Genomic DNA, 17,086 nt, shown 5'->3' with positions numbered 1-17,086 from the left:
TCTTCAGCTTTTGTGGATACCTTAATAAATTGTGTAAATAAGTCTAACTATGACAGCATAAACCTGGAGCCTGTCATTAGTAATACTCCTCTACATCTATAGAGCCTGTCATTAGTAATACTCCTCTACATCTATTTTAAATTGGATACTAGTATTCTCTGTTACTTTCAGTACCACGGGCCTTTTCAACAGAGCGGCCGCCAAAGTTCCAGATAAATGTAAACAAATTTTTTTAACCACTCTCAAGCGCCAGCTCTACTGAACAGTAAATATTAGTTTCAGTTTTTTTTATTTTTACAGTTAGTTTCAGAATGTGGATCTCAACTGTAAAAGGTAGTTTCTATATATTGATTTCAAAATGTAGTAACTTCTACTGTAATTCAAATGCTAGTTTACTGATTTGTGAACATTTACAGCTAATTTCAGTATTAGGATCTCCTCTGCGATAGGTAGTTTTTATACATGGATATCAGTGGCTACCGCAGCATCAGTATGTAGATTTCTACTATAATTTTGTATTGCGGGTACTAACCTTCTCGATTAGTTCTACACAGGCAGAGTTGTCTGTGAATGTGATGTGGGAAAAATTGATCTCTTCCTCTTCATACTGAAACACAATATGGAAAAGACACGGTCATAACAAAATTAACACAAAACTCAAAAAGCAGATCATAGCAAGCTAACAAACCTCAAATAGCAGATCATAGCAAGCTAACAAACCTCAAATAGCAGATCATTACAAAATAACCAAATAACAGATTTCATTAACATATAAATATGGTATTTGAAAAGGAAACAATCAAACAATTAAAGGTATTGTAGAGAAGTGTTTTAACTTTCATATTCTGTTTGAGCAGATCAACTTTAATAGGGGAAAATTCCTTTTGGGAATTTCAAATTATATATAATACTGTATATAAATAATTGTTAAAGATTAATCAATTTATGTTGCCTGTTTACATTTTAAAGTGTCATTTTGGAGAAATGTAAACTAACATTATTTGAAATAACGCAATTCTTCCCTTGAAAATAACATTTCTGAATTAGAAAAACAGGAAACATTAGAACTTCTGTGTTTCCTTAGTGGAATTTATAGATTGCCCTTAATCATTTCTAAACCCTCTGGAGCAATAAAACTGTACTGGTCACATGTAAGCACCAAGTATCAAACAGATCCAAACATTTTGTACAAGTACAGGACACCTGAGTATACCACTGTCTCTCTTTTCTTTAACTAATGTAAGAATGGAAGACAAGAGGATTCCTCACCGCTTGTTGTTCAATGGCAAATACGTAATGGTTGAAGAACCTGTGCAGTTTCTCATTGGTGTAGTTAATACAGAGCTGCTCAAAGCTGTTTGTCTGAAAGAAAATGTCAGACAAATTAGTAAACAGTGAGCCCCACCATTCAAGTTTAATCAGCTCTGTTTCAGATTTAAAACAAATTTATAAAAAGATAAAATTTCTGATCTTTATTTCTTTGTTGATTTTTAATTCTAGTAGGTGACAAGTACATGTTTTACATTGAGCGTTTATAAAAGTTCTAAAATACACTGAAACCAGTGAAAGTAAAGCGAGAGTGAGTTTAATGGATAAGGGCTCAGAATCAGCTGGTACAATCTGCTCCGTAACAAATACCTGGAAGTTCTCAAAGCCGAATATGTCCAGTACCCCGATGAACTTGGTCTGGTGCTGTCCGGGGTTGGTACACTTGTTGATGGCGTCCACCAGCCAGGCGAAGGTCCGGGAGTAGAGGGCCTTCGCTAGAGCGTGTCGGTTGTCGCTGGCCTGTAACAAATATATTAAATATACACTTGTTATAGAAGTGATGGTGTACTAAGTGTACAAATACAACTGTTAAACAATTGATAGTACCAGTGTATGTATCTACAGTGTGTGGCTAAAGCATGTGTGTTGCCAATGACTTGTAACAGATATATATACTTATACAGTACACTGTAATATAATTGATAGAAAATGTATCTACAGTGTGTGCCTAAAGCATGTCTGTTGTAAATATACAGATGTTATATATATATAGATAGAATATTATCTACAGTGTGAGGCTGAAGAAAATTTATCAAATTATACACAAAGAAAGTGAGTAGTTAAAACTGTTATATTAATCACCGACTTATCTGTCATGCATGAGTGATGTACCAGGAATGTATTTCATACAAACATTTAAAATTAGATGTTAAACTAACATGAGGCATTGATGAAAAAATATCAGTTGTTGTTTTGCATATTATGTAAAGGTGTAAGTTTCTTCATTACAACATTTAGTGAGATAATAAGTTATTTACAAATATTTTGGATACCAGTTTTCAATTGCTAAGTCTTTGTATTGCAATTTAGTCCAGTGATCAACTGTTTAGTGGTAACATATAAATGTATTTCAGTAAACTTTTAGATTGGGGAATCTAAACACAGAAATCAGGAACAAGCAGGAATATTTACAATGTATTACCCTGACATCCAACACAAAAAAATGTAAGTTAACTTTTTCTCCAGTAAACTTTTATTTTGGGAAATCTAAACAAAGAAATTAAGGCAAAGATCATTCCATAAAGAGGGAAGATTTCCAGTGTATTGCCCCGATACCCCGCGCACAAAAGTCATGCTCTTGGTGTATCAGTGATCCCAACTAGATGAGATTAAAGCGGAAATATAGGGAAGACAGGACAGCAATAAATAAATAAATGTAATCTTTGAGATAACAAAACAAGGCAAAGTGCTTCCTGTTCATCTAATGAAACAGATAGTGAAGTGCCCTGCATGAGATGGGCCAGGGTCAATATCACAGTGACCCTCAGCAAGGAGAGTCTTGTGTGTTTTCATGCTTTAGGGTCATACAGTATGTTAAAAAGTCTACCAGGAAATAATTGAAATGAGATTTTAAAGTTCTTGGGTCATGCGCCATTCTTAATCCTATATTTTTTTCCAAATCAGTTTATTTTACCAAATGCATTAATTCTACTAAAATTATTCAGTTTTTAATAACTAGATGATGCAATAATGCAAGCTTCACATTAAATGATCTTCTTTAAACAGAATTCCTCTCCACTACATCACAATGAGTTTCCTCTCTGATCATTGCTGACACTACGTACCTCCTGTATTTTGTATGGAATGCTGGTGACTGTCCCTCGCACCTGGATCTGACGAAACAACAGGGCCTCCGTGAGTCCCTCCGGCTCAAATCCGAGCAGCTGACACACCATCTCCAGAATACTCTTAGCTTCCTCAGTCAAGTCACTCTTCTCTCCCTCGATGTCCTCAAACGACATGTTTCCAATCAGTAACACTGCCGACAACACCGAGAATATCCCATCCACCATCTCTGACTGAATATTCAGCACATTCATAGCCAATCGGAGCCTGTCGAACATTTTAGAATCGTCCACGTTTGAGAGTTGGTAGCAGCCACTCTGGTTCAGGTAGTAGTAGCTTTCGATGGGTAGCAGGAAGAATTGGTCCTGGATTTCTGGGGCGGCGGCAGCTCCGGCCACCAGCTGGTAGAACACGTGATAGTTCCTCTCGTCCGGAGACTGGAATGTGATGCGGGACTGTTCCAGGAGGTAGTCCTGGACAATACAGCCCTTGATCTGGTGGGACGCGTCAAAACAGACCTGCATGAACTTGCCAAACCGACTGGAGTTGTCATTACGCACCGTCTTAGCATTACCTACAAATACAGATCAACACATCAATTCCTAACCTGCATATGCTGTTCTTATATACAAGTAAAAAACATCAGTTTGTCTAATTTCAATCCAATATGAGAATTTAATGACAATGTTAAAATTGTTCACTAGGACATGAATTTGGTAGGAAGCCTTCTTAGAGGTTAGGAATATACACAAACCAAGTTCATATCCATGTAAACTATTTATTCTTAAAAAAAAAAGAAGGGATGGATGACATAAATTTATGAGCTTAACAGTATTTTCGTATGAATAGTAATGGATCAAGCAAACCATAGGCTCATGAGATAATGTAATGTCATAATGAGTTCTCTTGCCTCCTTAGAAAGTTCACACAGAAATGAATGTTTTAGTCTTTAGTTGGTTCATATGGGAAAAAATAATTACAAATGTCAAGATTCTGCCTTAAATGTTTGCTTCACTGATTGGAGTCTGTTCTGATAGGAAACTGTTCTTGCACTTAATGAATTATGCATGAAAAGGGAAATCTCCATCTTGCATAACTTAAGCCAAAAAATGTAACCTTAATCTGATTACTTCAACTATATATAAAGTTATGTCGAAAAATTTGTTTTTATTTTTAAATAGCTTTAAGTGTAATAGTTGCGAGCTAAACAAAAACATGATCACTCCTCATTATGATAAAAGGGACAGAAAGACGCATTAAAATAAATCACTTCTGGTTCTCAACGATTCATACTTTACTACAAATAAACTAAAAAGAGAAATAAATATTTACAGTAGGCTTTATAAATAATAGGCAGGTGAATGCCATCAATCCCCAACACGAGGATTGTAGGGGGATTCCTGACATCGACCATGACAGGGTCTGATCAGAGGGTTTGTTTGTTTGTGGTTTTCCTGCTGTTGAGTGATGACCCAGTGAGATCTGTGTATTTATAATCTATTGTAACATGCAATCCTCACCAGATCTTTGACCCGACCCATGAACCAGGAAGGGGATGTAATCAGCTGTGAATACCGTGTAACCCCCTGTACATATAGATATATATGTAGACATAGAGATGTATCACCTCTCATCCTCACTGTGTCAAGAGCTGACAACCAATCCCAGGGGTTCCTAATCCAATTGACTAAACCTCTTCACTTCCGACTATCCGTTTTCTTATCCCTCTCGTAAACAACAATTTAAACATTTGCCATTCACTGCCTACAGCCAAAAAGTGCATTAGAGTGCTGTAAGAGTTGCTATAAGAGGCCATGAGTTTGAAATCTGTTATAAAACCTTGGGTGCCGCCTGCTTTGTTCAATTTGATTTTATAATTTGCTCGATTTCAAAGTCAGCGGTAGGGATTATTCCCAGCAGGACTCGCAAACTCTTCTACAGGCAGACATGTTTGTGAGAGAGTTCTGCTGCTATTTGTAGAAAATGCACTCGTACACTTGAGGGCGGAAGTTTGATACAGGAATAACGTCCTCATCATCTTCAGTCCTGAGAGACTCGAGCCCACATGGGAGATAATTTAATGGGGCACCTCCAGAGCAATCCAAAATCAAAACGTTAATCCAATTAAAGATTCATTTTTCTATTCCTGTACATCATTGTTAAAAGTATCACAGCTGAAGTGAGAGTTTTTATATAACTCATTGTTAATGATTGATAGGCCAACAATCTGTAATTTCAACACTAATACAGCTAATATGAGGTCCTTATACACCTCCATATTACTACCCATAGTAAATCAGTCATTATGTTAATTGTGATTTATAAAAAATAATTGCATACATTTTATAACATGTTGCCTATATCACAAAATGAATTAATCCAATTGACAGTACAATCATATCTTATAATATTCAACACCACTTTCTTTTATTTCATGCACTTTCACTTAGTAGGAATAATATAAAAAATCTCCCTGTATTTAATTGATTGCACACTAAAAGTTGAACATCATCTGGGACCCTACTAAAAACCTCCAGTACAGAATTTGTGAGGGTTAATAGGGGGACCTACCAAAAACCTCCAGTACAGAGTTTATGAGGGTTAATAGAGGGGACCTACCTAAAGACTTCAGTACAAAGTTAGTGAGGGTTAATAGGGGGACCTACCAAAAACCTCCAGTACAGAGTTTGTGAGGGTTAATAGAGGGGACCTACCAAAAGACTTCAGTACAGAGTTAGTGAGGGTTAATAGGGGGACGTACCAAAAACCTCCAGTACAGAGTTTGTGAGGGTTAATAGAGGGGACCTATCAAAAGACTTCAGTACAGAGTTAGTGAGGAATAATAGGGGGACCTACCAAAAGCCTCCAGTACAGAGTTAGTGAGGGTTAATAGGGGGACCTACCAAAAAACCTGCCGTACACAGTTTGTGAGGGTTGATAGGGATACCTACCAAAAGACTTCAGTACAGAGTTAGTGAGGGTTAATAGGGGGACCTACCAAAAGCCTCCAAAACAGAGTTTGTAAAGGTTATAATGGGAAACTAGCAAAAGCCCCCAGTACAGTACTGATTTGGTTATTGAGAGAGGAGGGAGTGTCTACCAAAAGCCTTTGTTACTGAGTTAATGATGGTTAATATGGGGAGCCTACCAAAGGTCTCCTGTACTGTGTTATAGTGAGGGGGACCCTATCAAAACCCTGCATGCATTGTTTGAGGGTACAAAGATCCTCCAATACAGTGTATGTTAGTGAAGAGGGCATACCAAAAGCCTCCACTACAACATTGGTGTGGATTAGTTAAGGGGACCTAACCAAAGCCTTCAGTACAGAGTTAGTTAATAAGGGGGACCTACCAAAAGCTTCCTGCACAGTGTTGGTTAGTTTGGAGGGCCTACCAAAAGTTTCCAAAACTCTCCAGTACATATTTGGTTAGTGAAGGGGACCTACCAAAAGCCTCCAGCACAGTGTTGGTTAGTGAAGGGGACCTACCAAAAGCTTCCAGCACAGTGTTGATTAGTGAAGGGGACCTACCAAAAGCCTCCAGCAGTGTTGGTTAGTGAAGGGGACCTACCAAAAGCTTCCAGCACAGTGTTGATTAGTGAAGGGGACCTACCAAAACCCTCTTGTACAGTGTTGATTAGTGAAGGAAACCTACCAAAAGCCTCCAGTACAGAGTTGATTAGTGAAGGGGACCTACCAAAAGCTTCCAGCACAGTGTTGATTAGTGAAGGGGACCTACCAAAAGCTTCCAGCACAGTGTTGATTAGTGAAGGGGACCTACCAAAACCCTCATGTACAGTGTTGATTAGTGAAGGAGACCTACCAAAAGCTTCCAGCACAGTGTTGGTTAATGAGGGAGACCTACCAAAACCCTCCAGTACAGTGTTGATTAGTGAAGGGGACCTACAAAAAGCCTCCAGCACAGTGTTGATTTGTGAAGGGGATCTACCAAAAGCCTCCAGTACAGAGCTGATTAGTGAAGGGGACCTACCAAAAGCCTCCAGCACAGTGTTGATTAGTGAAGGGGACCTACCAAAAGCCTCCAGCACAGTGTTGGTTAGTGAAGGGGACCTACCAAAAGCTTCCAGCACAGTGTTGATTAGTGAAGGGGACCTACCAAAAGCCTCCAGCACAGTGTTGGTTAGTGAAGGGGACCTACCAAAAGCTTCCAGCACAGTGTTGATTAGTGAAGGGGACCTACCAAAAGCTTCCAGCACAGTGTTGATTAGTGAAGGGGACCTACCAAAAGCTTCCAGCACAGTGTTGGCCTCCAGGATCTGCTGTTCCACCCAGAAGGAGACATGATTGGTGACGGAGCAGAGATATTGTAGGATGAACTTTGTGGTCTCTGTCTGCAACGAAAGATAAATACTCTCACTCAGTCAGGGTAAACAGACCAGACTCCATTAGAGGAACATTATCCCTAAAACACACGGAGCATTGATTTATACCAACAATATTTCAACAATTGTCCAGTCATATACAACATTTTATATATACATGTATCAAATAGCAATATGGTGAGGAAACTGATTATCTTTTTGTTATTGGTAAACAGCTTTTTATACTGGATCTATGTCTTGTTTAATTGCCCTCCTCCATTGCTGTACATAAGGTAGTTTTGCTTTTGTTGATTGAGTTTAGAGAGTCAACTTGCGATGAATCATGAGATTATGACAACATGAACTAAGTCGGGCTGATAACACCAAATAACAAAACCGGCCTGCTCCGAGAACACTTGGAACAATTGCTTGGGAATTATTCCGTATTGATCATATGCCATGGCAAATTTCTCTTCCAGGAGGATATTTAACATGTCATAAATGTAAAATGCCATTTAATGGAATCTTGAAAGAGGAGACATATTGGTTTGTGTTGGGACATAAATCCTCCATGACAGTGATTAAGTTCAGGCTGGAAGAAATATTGAAGGTTTCTTTGTTTAGTTTTCAAGACTATTTTCATATGATTTTTTTAAGTTCAGGGTGGAAGAAATATTGGAGGTTTCTTTGATTAATTTTCAGGATTTAAAAAAAATAAAAATTTTTTAATTCAAGACAAAGAATGAATAGTTTTTCAGTATCAGCAGAAACAAGTTGCATGAATAAGTAAACATTTAATCTTCATCAAACGAAATCGACAAATGCAACTGGTGTTCTGTGATGATAGATCATAAGAGAAATTAAAGCCACACAATATCTGGGCTGCTTCCAGACATTCATAACCAGTCTAAAGAGCAAGACACTAAAGAATATCAGTCTTAAAGCTTATAATGACCAAACAAGTTCAGCTTTAATGGAGTTCCGACAGATGAAAATTCAAGGCTAGACCTACTAGTCGTATAACTAGGGGTTATTATCAGAGAGTCAGACACATCCTCTGGCATCAGACAGAGGAAGCCTACATAATACCACCATTATAGAAGCGGTGGAGGATAATCGCTTTAGTCCAGTAGAGGTCTGTCAGATTACTGCATGGTCAGAGTCCTGTAGAGTTGTCAGATACTTACTAGAGTACCGCAATGTTACAGCAATATAAGTTAACTCAGTAATTCAGTTACTACATCAACACTGCACTACTACCACAAATCTGGACAAGTATGTAAACTACAGCACTTGACCTCTATAACACCAACCACTATGCTGTACTTTTTAACAACCAACATGTACATACTATCACAATGACTGACTTGTATTACAATGCTGAACTACAATAAACACCACTATGCTGTGTGACTAGCTAATGATATGTGATTGCTACTGTACAACATGACTACTGCTATGCTAAATGACTACTTCTATGCTATGTGACTGCTACTTTATCATATGACTGCCAATTTGCTATGTGACTGCCACTATGCTATGTGACTGCCACTATGCTACTTGACTACCAATATGTTCTATGCCTGTATTATATTTTTGACTACTTCTATGCTACATGATTGCCATTATGCTACAGGACTGCCAATATGCTTTATGACTGTCATTATGCTATGTGACTGCTACAATGCTACATGACAGCTTCGGTGCTACATGACTCCCATTATGCTACAGGACTGCCAATATGCTTTATGCCTGTCATTATGCTATGTGACTGCTACAATGCTACATGACAGCTTCTATGCTACATGACTGCCATTATGCTACAGGACTGCCAATATGCTATATGACTGTCATTATACTATGTGACTGCTACAATGCTACATGACAGCTTCAGGGCTACATGACTGCCATTATGCTACAGGACTGCCAATATGCTTTATGAGTCATTATACTATGTGACTGCTACAGTCCTACATGACTGCTACAATGCTACATGACAGCTTCAGTGCTACATGACTGTCATTATACTATGTGACTGCTACAATGCTACATGACAGCTTCAGTGCTACATGACTGCCATTATGCTACAGGACTGCCAATATGCTATATGACTGTCATTATACTATGTGACTGCTACAATGCTACATGACAGCTTCAGGGCTACATGACTGCCATTATGCTACAGGACTGCCAATATGCTTTATGAGTCATTATACTATGTGACTGCTACAGTCCTACATGACTGCTACAATGCTATATGACAGCTTCAGTGCTACATGACTGTCATTATACTATGTGACTGCTACAATGCTACATGACAGCTTCAGTGCTACATGACTGCCATTATGCTACAGGACTGCCAATATGCTTTATGACTAAAACTTTGCTACATGACTTCCTCTACATTACATGCATGTCACAATATGCTACATCACCTACATGATTGCTACTATGTTCCCCACTTCGCCGCTAGTCTGATTTTTAAGTACATACATGTACTATCACAATGCTCCCAAGATTTAACCATTCTCTCCGTACTAAGATGTCCCCTATGTCACAAGATTTTACTATTCTAATACATGTAGTTTGGTGTCTCTAACTCTGATAAGAACATTGGATTATTCCTAATTAGCATGTGACATGGCTATAATACACCAGCTGTGTTCTGAAATCTCTACAACATGTCATCATTGATCACTCTGAATTCTACCCATGTAATGACACTTCAAAGGGCTGACAAGTGGGGTTTTGATGCTCGTGTGTTGACAATTAATTTCAAAAACATACAGAATTGTATAAAATCAATTGAAGAATCTATTTGATTTTTTTCTGGTTGTATCTTCATCTGGATAACATGTATATCTTTTTCCTTTTTTAGATTGATGTAAATTAAAAATTTTCAACTAAATATCCTGATTCCATTTTTATTTTTACCGATAACTTGTTATGTAATGAACAGGAAGAAAAGTCAAACTAATGAATTTCCTTCAAATAACTTACACAGCCATCATCTACATACAGTTTGTTTTATTTTCTAAAGGAATGCTTTTCAAGGCTGACAAAACACTGACCCCAACTACCCTCAGGCTACACAAGACAACATGTAATACTACACCAGTACTACAAGGGCTTTATTTATGATGTGTAGGAGAGTCCCCAAACCTATAGAAAGAAGTGCAGTGAGTGACAATCAACAGGCACATTCACACCTGACAGAAGTGTCAGGTAACACAGGCAGGTAACACCACTCAGCACCTGGTGCTGACCCAGTACAGGTCAATAAAGCTGATTTATGGCGGTAGACCACACCACTGTAACCAACCCGACAATAGTGCTGCTCTTTCTCACAGCCCCTAAACCACTGTAGCCCTCAAATCATGCAAATAGTGCTGGTCCCTCTCTTTCTGCCATGGTCAATGTGTTTTGTATTATGAAATAGCCTTTTTATTCGTGATGGGGCCTTATAACAAACAGAGCCGCAGGGAGCTATTCTCTGTAGCAGGCACGCAAGAGATATTGATCTCAAAACAGATTCCATCTCTTCCAAATACCAGGACAGATGCGACACAGATAGAAAGGGGCCCCATAATGGCTGAGTGAGAGTCAGCATTCTGTATAGCACTAACAGCTCAGAGAGCTCTGTCACATCTGCACCTGACACACCTGGCAAAGAGGGGTAATTAACGAGATTTAAAACAAGAGTCAATAACCATGTCCTCAATAGCCTATTATATTTAGTATGCTATAGGGGCACTGTAGTCCTATCAAATTATTACAGAACCTAAGTACACCCTTCTACACAGCTTGAATTTCCTCCTGCCACGAGAGCTATTTGCCTCACACTTAAGACTTCTCTGTGTTCGACTTCTGCTTTCCCGATCAACATATTTCATTCTTATTTCTCACATATGTTTCAAGCCAATAGGCTTGTAAAGAGATAATATACTCTCTATGTTGAACACATTCATCAGAAGTACTTACAGTGACTATCACACACTGAAAACCGCTAGATCATCTGTCAAGTAGGACACTGCTTCAAGTCCCCTTAAAGCTGACTTCTTAATTACTGATTCTCAAGTACCCCCCAAAACTCAAGTGTAGCATTCCCAATTATGACCATGACAACTATGAGTACTACAGAACTACTACTAATTAAAATAAGCACTTAATTTTAATTTACATTTACAACTTTCTGATTTGTGACAAAGTGATATCATCAGGTGCTACAGAGTCTATCTCTAACATGTTTAATCCGTGGATCCTTATAAAATTAATGTAAACAATCGGTGGTTCCTTGTAAAATTTATGTAAAAAAAATTAAAATAACTTCATGATTGAGTCTTATTTAGGATATGTTGTTTATTGATGGTGTTGCACACCTGCATTTTTAAACAATTTTTGTCAAAATATTCAAATTCTACATCCCTATCATGATGGGGTCAATATTGAATTTCATATTCTTGATTTGGGTATCTCTGACTGAACTGATTTCAGGTAGATTTCTGCGTTTTGATACAAATAAAGCCCTACAAAGGGCAGCTATGTTCATCATCCAAGGGAGATTAGATTACCTTGCCGGCCCCACTAATCATACAGATGTGAATACCTTGCCGGCCCCACAATTATACAGGTGTGATTACCTTGCCGGCCCCACTAGTTATACAGGTGTGATTACATTGCCGGCCCCACTAATTATACAGGTATGATTACCTTGCCAGCCCCACTAATTATACAGGTGTGATTACCTTGCCGGCCCCACTCTCCCCGCTGATGATACAGGACTGGTTCTGCTGGGAGCTGTGGAGACTTTGGAATGCAGCCTCGCTGATCGCAAACACATGTGGCTCCACCTGGCTAAGTTTCTTGCCGTTAAATTGAGCAACATCTTTCTGCAAGGAGAGAGAGAGGACTTGAGATTTTATTAAGTTCACAGGGCTGTGAGCATTTGTGTAAGCACTATTTATAATGACTTCCTGACAGTTATGGTCCTATACACACAAAATTATGGTTTCTCTAAACAAAACTTCTGCTGAATATTGATGCAGACTGGCAGAAATATCTCGTAACTGCCCTGATAAGACTCACAACCTAGGCTTCATAATATCAGGCTAGAAATCTCTAACTTCTGTGATGGTTTATGCACCAAATTATCAAACACAAAAGAAATAATAAAATATTCCAATTATAAAATACAGGTATCGGAAATAAAATTGATTTTTCTTTGAGGTAGAGAGATTACTTTCTGTGGACTATTCACTTTGCAGCCAAATGGCAATTATATTTGTTTTCTGATCTGATAATATTAGATTAATGGCCTGTTTGGATTTCAAGGACAAATCAAAGGTCGCTGTCCATAAGGATCCAGTTAGGGACAAAGCAATTAAACATCACACAGATGTAACTCTGTGAAGTGAGCATCTACTTAAACCCCACAGATAAAATACCAAAGATAAAACAGCCGACTGAAGCCTGATGAGGCGGTGCTGCTTGCACTCTAACATAGAGCTCAACTGATGATACGCTGTCAACAGGACACACTGTCACAGAATCCCAATAATCAATGTACCCCTAGGCTCCCCATTGTGTAACAGACCCACATTCCTCTGATTGCTTTGATCCACCCCCTTATTTCCCCTCATTCCTGTAGTGCAATACACAGCCCGGTAGTAATGGGGTAACGAGGCAGATCAATGAGAGTCAATATGATTCAGAGCCCCCCAGGGACACCATTCATCCCCATCTAATATTGATGAAGCATGTAATACCAGGTCCTCTACAACTAATGGGCTGCATTAGTCAACACAACATGGTCAAACGACCTGGCGTTGGTTAGGGGTGGGTGTGGGAATGGGAGGGGTGCAATATGACCCCTTCATATATATATTTACCTGATCATATATTGGAATATCTTTGTAAGGATTGACAGCTACCAGTATAGATCCAGTAAATGTCTGAGGAAGTTAAGGATTATTCATTTTTACTCACAAATCAACAGTAAAGGAAGCTTATTTACATGTTTTTGAGTGTTTAATGTGTGAGTGGGTGTGTAAGTGGGTGTGTGAGTACTGTACAGTGGTACCTGAGACTACAGGTGTGCACATTGAGTCTTCACAGGTGTGCCGTGTGAGTCATGACTGAGCCTGGCATTGTGCAGCCACTGCTAACATCTGGCACCTTAACAACCTGATTATCAAAGGATTAAATCGCCTCACTTAAAACAATGTATCTTGTCTGGGCTAAATCAAGTGTTCCCAGTCTGAGACTCCAGAGTTCACAACATTCCTCTCTACAGAAGCGTGACAATCAGCCCCATTGAACAAACTTCAATCAGCTGATAAGAAATTGTCTATATCTAGAGCAAAATGATCTACTGCATTAGTTCCTATTAATGATATAACTTGGCAGGTACAGATGAGTGAAATGGTATCCACCCTAATCTGAAAAGCACATGCTTATATCAAAGTAAACATAAAAACTAGAATGGAAACTGCAGGATTTCACCTCCTTCCTGCTTACAAGCACACACAGTCTAAATAAACTCTGGAATCTATCACAAAATCTCTCTCTCTCTCTCTCTCTCTCTCTCTCTCTCTCTCTCTCTCTCTCTCTCTCTCTCTCTCTCTTGTAAATTAACATTTTTTAAAGTTTCATTGATAGTCTTGATAAATCAGATATCAGAACCTTTTTTTATAGACATCTGCAACAATCCCTATCAAAGTTAACACAAAATTAACACAACAATCCCATCAAGGTTAACACAAAATTAACACAACAATCCCATCAAGGTTAACACACCTGTCAAAGTGTCACATTTTGGGTAAACTGGGGGAGTTCTCAAAATAATTGACAAAATTGATGTAAATAATTCAAGTACTGGTACTTTTTTTTCTCATGTCAGAAATGAGGAATATTTATGGTGTTGCATAAAAACCAATTTGGAAGTAAAGTATTGCAGCAAATGTTCTCACGTTTTCTGTTTAATCAAATGAAATATTTCTTCAGTATTTTCACAGACACAGTTTTCTTTTCTTGGTAACACAAGTTACAAGTTTAAACGGAAAGGACTTCCTGCCAATAACTACAGACTGCGGAAGACACAGCTCAGTTACAGGGCTGTACAGGAAACACACACAACCAGCAAGAAAAACTGAACCTCCGCCAGCCCCAATCAAAGCCCTGCCACAAAGTCTGCTCCTAAAGCACCAGGTCTGTACACTGAGGACAGGGTTGAGGGATTCAATGCAGTCCAGCTGTTGTGTAGAGTAACTCAATTATCGTCTCTCCAAACAATTGATGTAACTCTTATTGGGACAAGAACAATACTGCATACAATATTTTCCAAAATGCAATGTTTAAACAATTGTTGAAATATAAAGAGGAGTCAGATTTCTAATGGTTTCACAAACATTGAATACTTCAGCGTTTGTTTCGCTGTATTACCTGTGTCAGGCATACATTCACCCTATTTCACATACATTGGACTGATTATCATATGCATGCAATACATTTTGAGGAAAAAAAGATGCTTTAATTTAAAAATCCAATTTGGTTCTGTACAATGTGTATAAAACTGTGAATATTTCTGAAATTCCTCTAAGAGAAAAAAAATGATCAGGAAATTTACCAGGAAATAATCAACCTCTGTTGGTCACATATATTCTAAATCAGTCACACAGCAAAGTTATTTCTGAATTCATATACCTAACTATAATGTATTTGAAATATGTTTTAAGGTGGTATGGGACATCTGTCGATAAAAACGTGGATTAAAGTACATTATAAATGAAATACTTTCACCGGTTAAGAATTTTCAAATTTGACGATATCTAACCAAAAAATAGCTTTTAAAAATATTTCGAAAAGTAAAAATTGTAAAACCCACAGTGGGAATCGAACTCATGACTTACAGATTCGTAGTAAACCCTCTAACCCACTGCGCTACGCTGTTAGATGACAATAATGGGAAAGAAACTACTTATGTAACTGCACTTAATTTTATTGTTTATTTTGATACACAATACTTCATAACATGGAAGTGTCCCATACCACCTTAAGTTAGAAATGTGAAGTCCACAGTTAATAAACATTAACAACATCTGATTGTTGAGTGTTGTATCAATCAAATATTCTTGTTTTGAGTTTCTAAATTACTTCAGCAACTATCAGAAGGATACATATATTTGATCCTTGGTGTATCGGGTTTTTAGGTTGACAGCGATTCCGTTTTCATCGATTTCACTGATGACAATCATATCAGGAACTCCATCCTCCGGGGATGCCCCTGTAGATAAAGAGAAAAGACCACAGATAAGACTTTATTGATGTATATACTGTCATGTATTCTGAACTTAAAGACACTGTTTGTAGGGAACATCATTCAAACCACAGAAACAGCACTAGGTTTGATAAAATCAAGTCAAGTGTTATAGATTTATGTCGTCTATTGATACTTTTCAGATTGCAGTAAACATTCAATATTATTAAAAATTTTAATGTTGACACAATAAGGGATAAACTTAAAAGAGTGTGTAGTACTTCCTTTAGGAGTTAACTCTGCCGAAAGACAGACCCTTACCAGCCTACAAACCAAACAAGCAATGTTGCAACAGTTACTAATTGAATTTTAATATTATTAAGTATTTAAATCATATCAAATACAATACACTAAGTGAACTAATAGCGCAGTTTGATTTTCTTTTATCACCAGGAACCTGTATACAGCCAGAAGTCAGAATACAGGCCCTTCAAAACAAAACACTCTGGCGAGTGATATCAAACATCTTAGACCTCTCCCCATCACTGCTTCATCTGTTCATGGCGATCACATTCGAGTGAATGAAATAAATGTGCAGTATACATCTGTAGTACCGGACAGGTTAATTCAGTGCATATCTATCATACTTATGTTGTGGGAAAGAATTTAACCGAATTAAATCACTGATGCCAAATCACATCGATACCGGTGTTACTATAAAACTTAATGAAAGGCTCTCTGATCCATTGTCTATTGTCTCACAAATTGCATTACAGGTGATTTTTTTAAAATAAAAATTCATTTCTTACCAGAGGAGGAGAGTTCTGGCCTGTCCAAAACCGTAGGCATGGTCTCCTGCTAATCCATTGTTTATTGATTCATAAAATTCACATCTTAATAATCCACACTCTGAATCACCACAAAGCGTCGACTGCTTTCCTTCTATTATTGGCACTCCCACAAGACCTCAGCAGCGCACGATATATGATTGTCGTAAATCAAGGAAATTTAGCTTAAACAAATCGGTGAATTAGATACTATTTCTAACAAATTTATAAATATTTCTACTCGACCGATAAAAAATACTATCAGTCCATAACATGCATAAAAAATTCATAGTTGATGTCGTAAGAAAAAAAATGGTTGAAATCATTTTGTTCGGATAATTTTGGAAAAATCAATAAGCCAAGGAAATGCAGAAGAAAATCCAAAGAAAAATGGGAAACAGAACACTTTTTCTAACTTAGGGCCCAAACAAACAAATATGAAAAATTACGATCCAATTAAGTCTTTTAAGACTTAAGAATGATCTCAATTGCTCTCGCTAATATATTAAAAAGAAAAACATATCTGCCTACAACTTCTTTTTTCCTTCCCCAACGAAATAAGTTTCATGAT

The 17,086-nt window shown here is 37.8% G+C and overlaps 1 protein-coding gene and 1 long non-coding RNA gene across 9 annotated transcripts in view; one reads left to right on the top strand and one right to left on the bottom strand.

The window, feature by feature from the left end:
• LOC105337895 (myosin-I heavy chain) overlaps positions 1-16,659 on the bottom strand; it is a 40,108-nt gene extending 23,449 nt beyond the window's left edge. For 5 of the 8 annotated variants that reach the window (XM_034470622.2, XM_034470624.2, XM_034470626.2 and 2 more), the window contains exons 1-9: positions 16,498-16,659; positions 15,609-15,715; positions 13,323-13,385; positions 12,180-12,323; positions 7,356-7,464; positions 3,114-3,688; positions 1,639-1,788; positions 1,270-1,362; positions 533-607 (exon numbers count right to left, since the gene is read on the bottom strand). In XM_034470622.2, coding sequence (XP_034326513.2) covers positions 533-607; positions 1,270-1,362; positions 1,639-1,788; positions 3,114-3,688; positions 7,356-7,464; positions 12,180-12,323; positions 13,323-13,385; positions 15,609-15,715; positions 16,498-16,537 — 1,356 coding nt within the window. In that variant the 5' untranslated portion in view covers positions 16,538-16,659. Of the gene's footprint in view, positions 1-532; positions 608-1,269; positions 1,363-1,638; positions 1,789-3,113; positions 3,689-7,355; positions 7,465-12,005; positions 12,042-12,179; positions 12,324-13,322; positions 13,386-15,608; positions 15,716-16,497 lie in introns of those variants that run through there. The other 3 variants (XM_034470627.2, XM_066088960.1, XM_066088959.1) reach the window with 2 other exon arrangements.
• Positions 2,267-3,614, top strand: LOC136276585 (uncharacterized). Its single transcript, XR_010715103.1, has 2 exons — positions 2,267-2,493; positions 3,055-3,614. It is a non-coding gene; the product is annotated as an uncharacterized lncRNA (long non-coding RNA).
• Positions 16,660-17,086: the final 427 nt, after the last annotated feature.

Source organism: Magallana gigas, chromosome 6 (genome assembly GCF_963853765.1).
Source record: "Magallana gigas chromosome 6, xbMagGiga1.1, whole genome shotgun sequence".
In the NCBI taxonomy this organism is placed as follows: Eukaryota; Metazoa; Mollusca; class Bivalvia; order Ostreida; family Ostreidae; genus Magallana; species Magallana gigas.
This window is presented reverse-complemented; position numbering and strand designations above follow the sequence as displayed.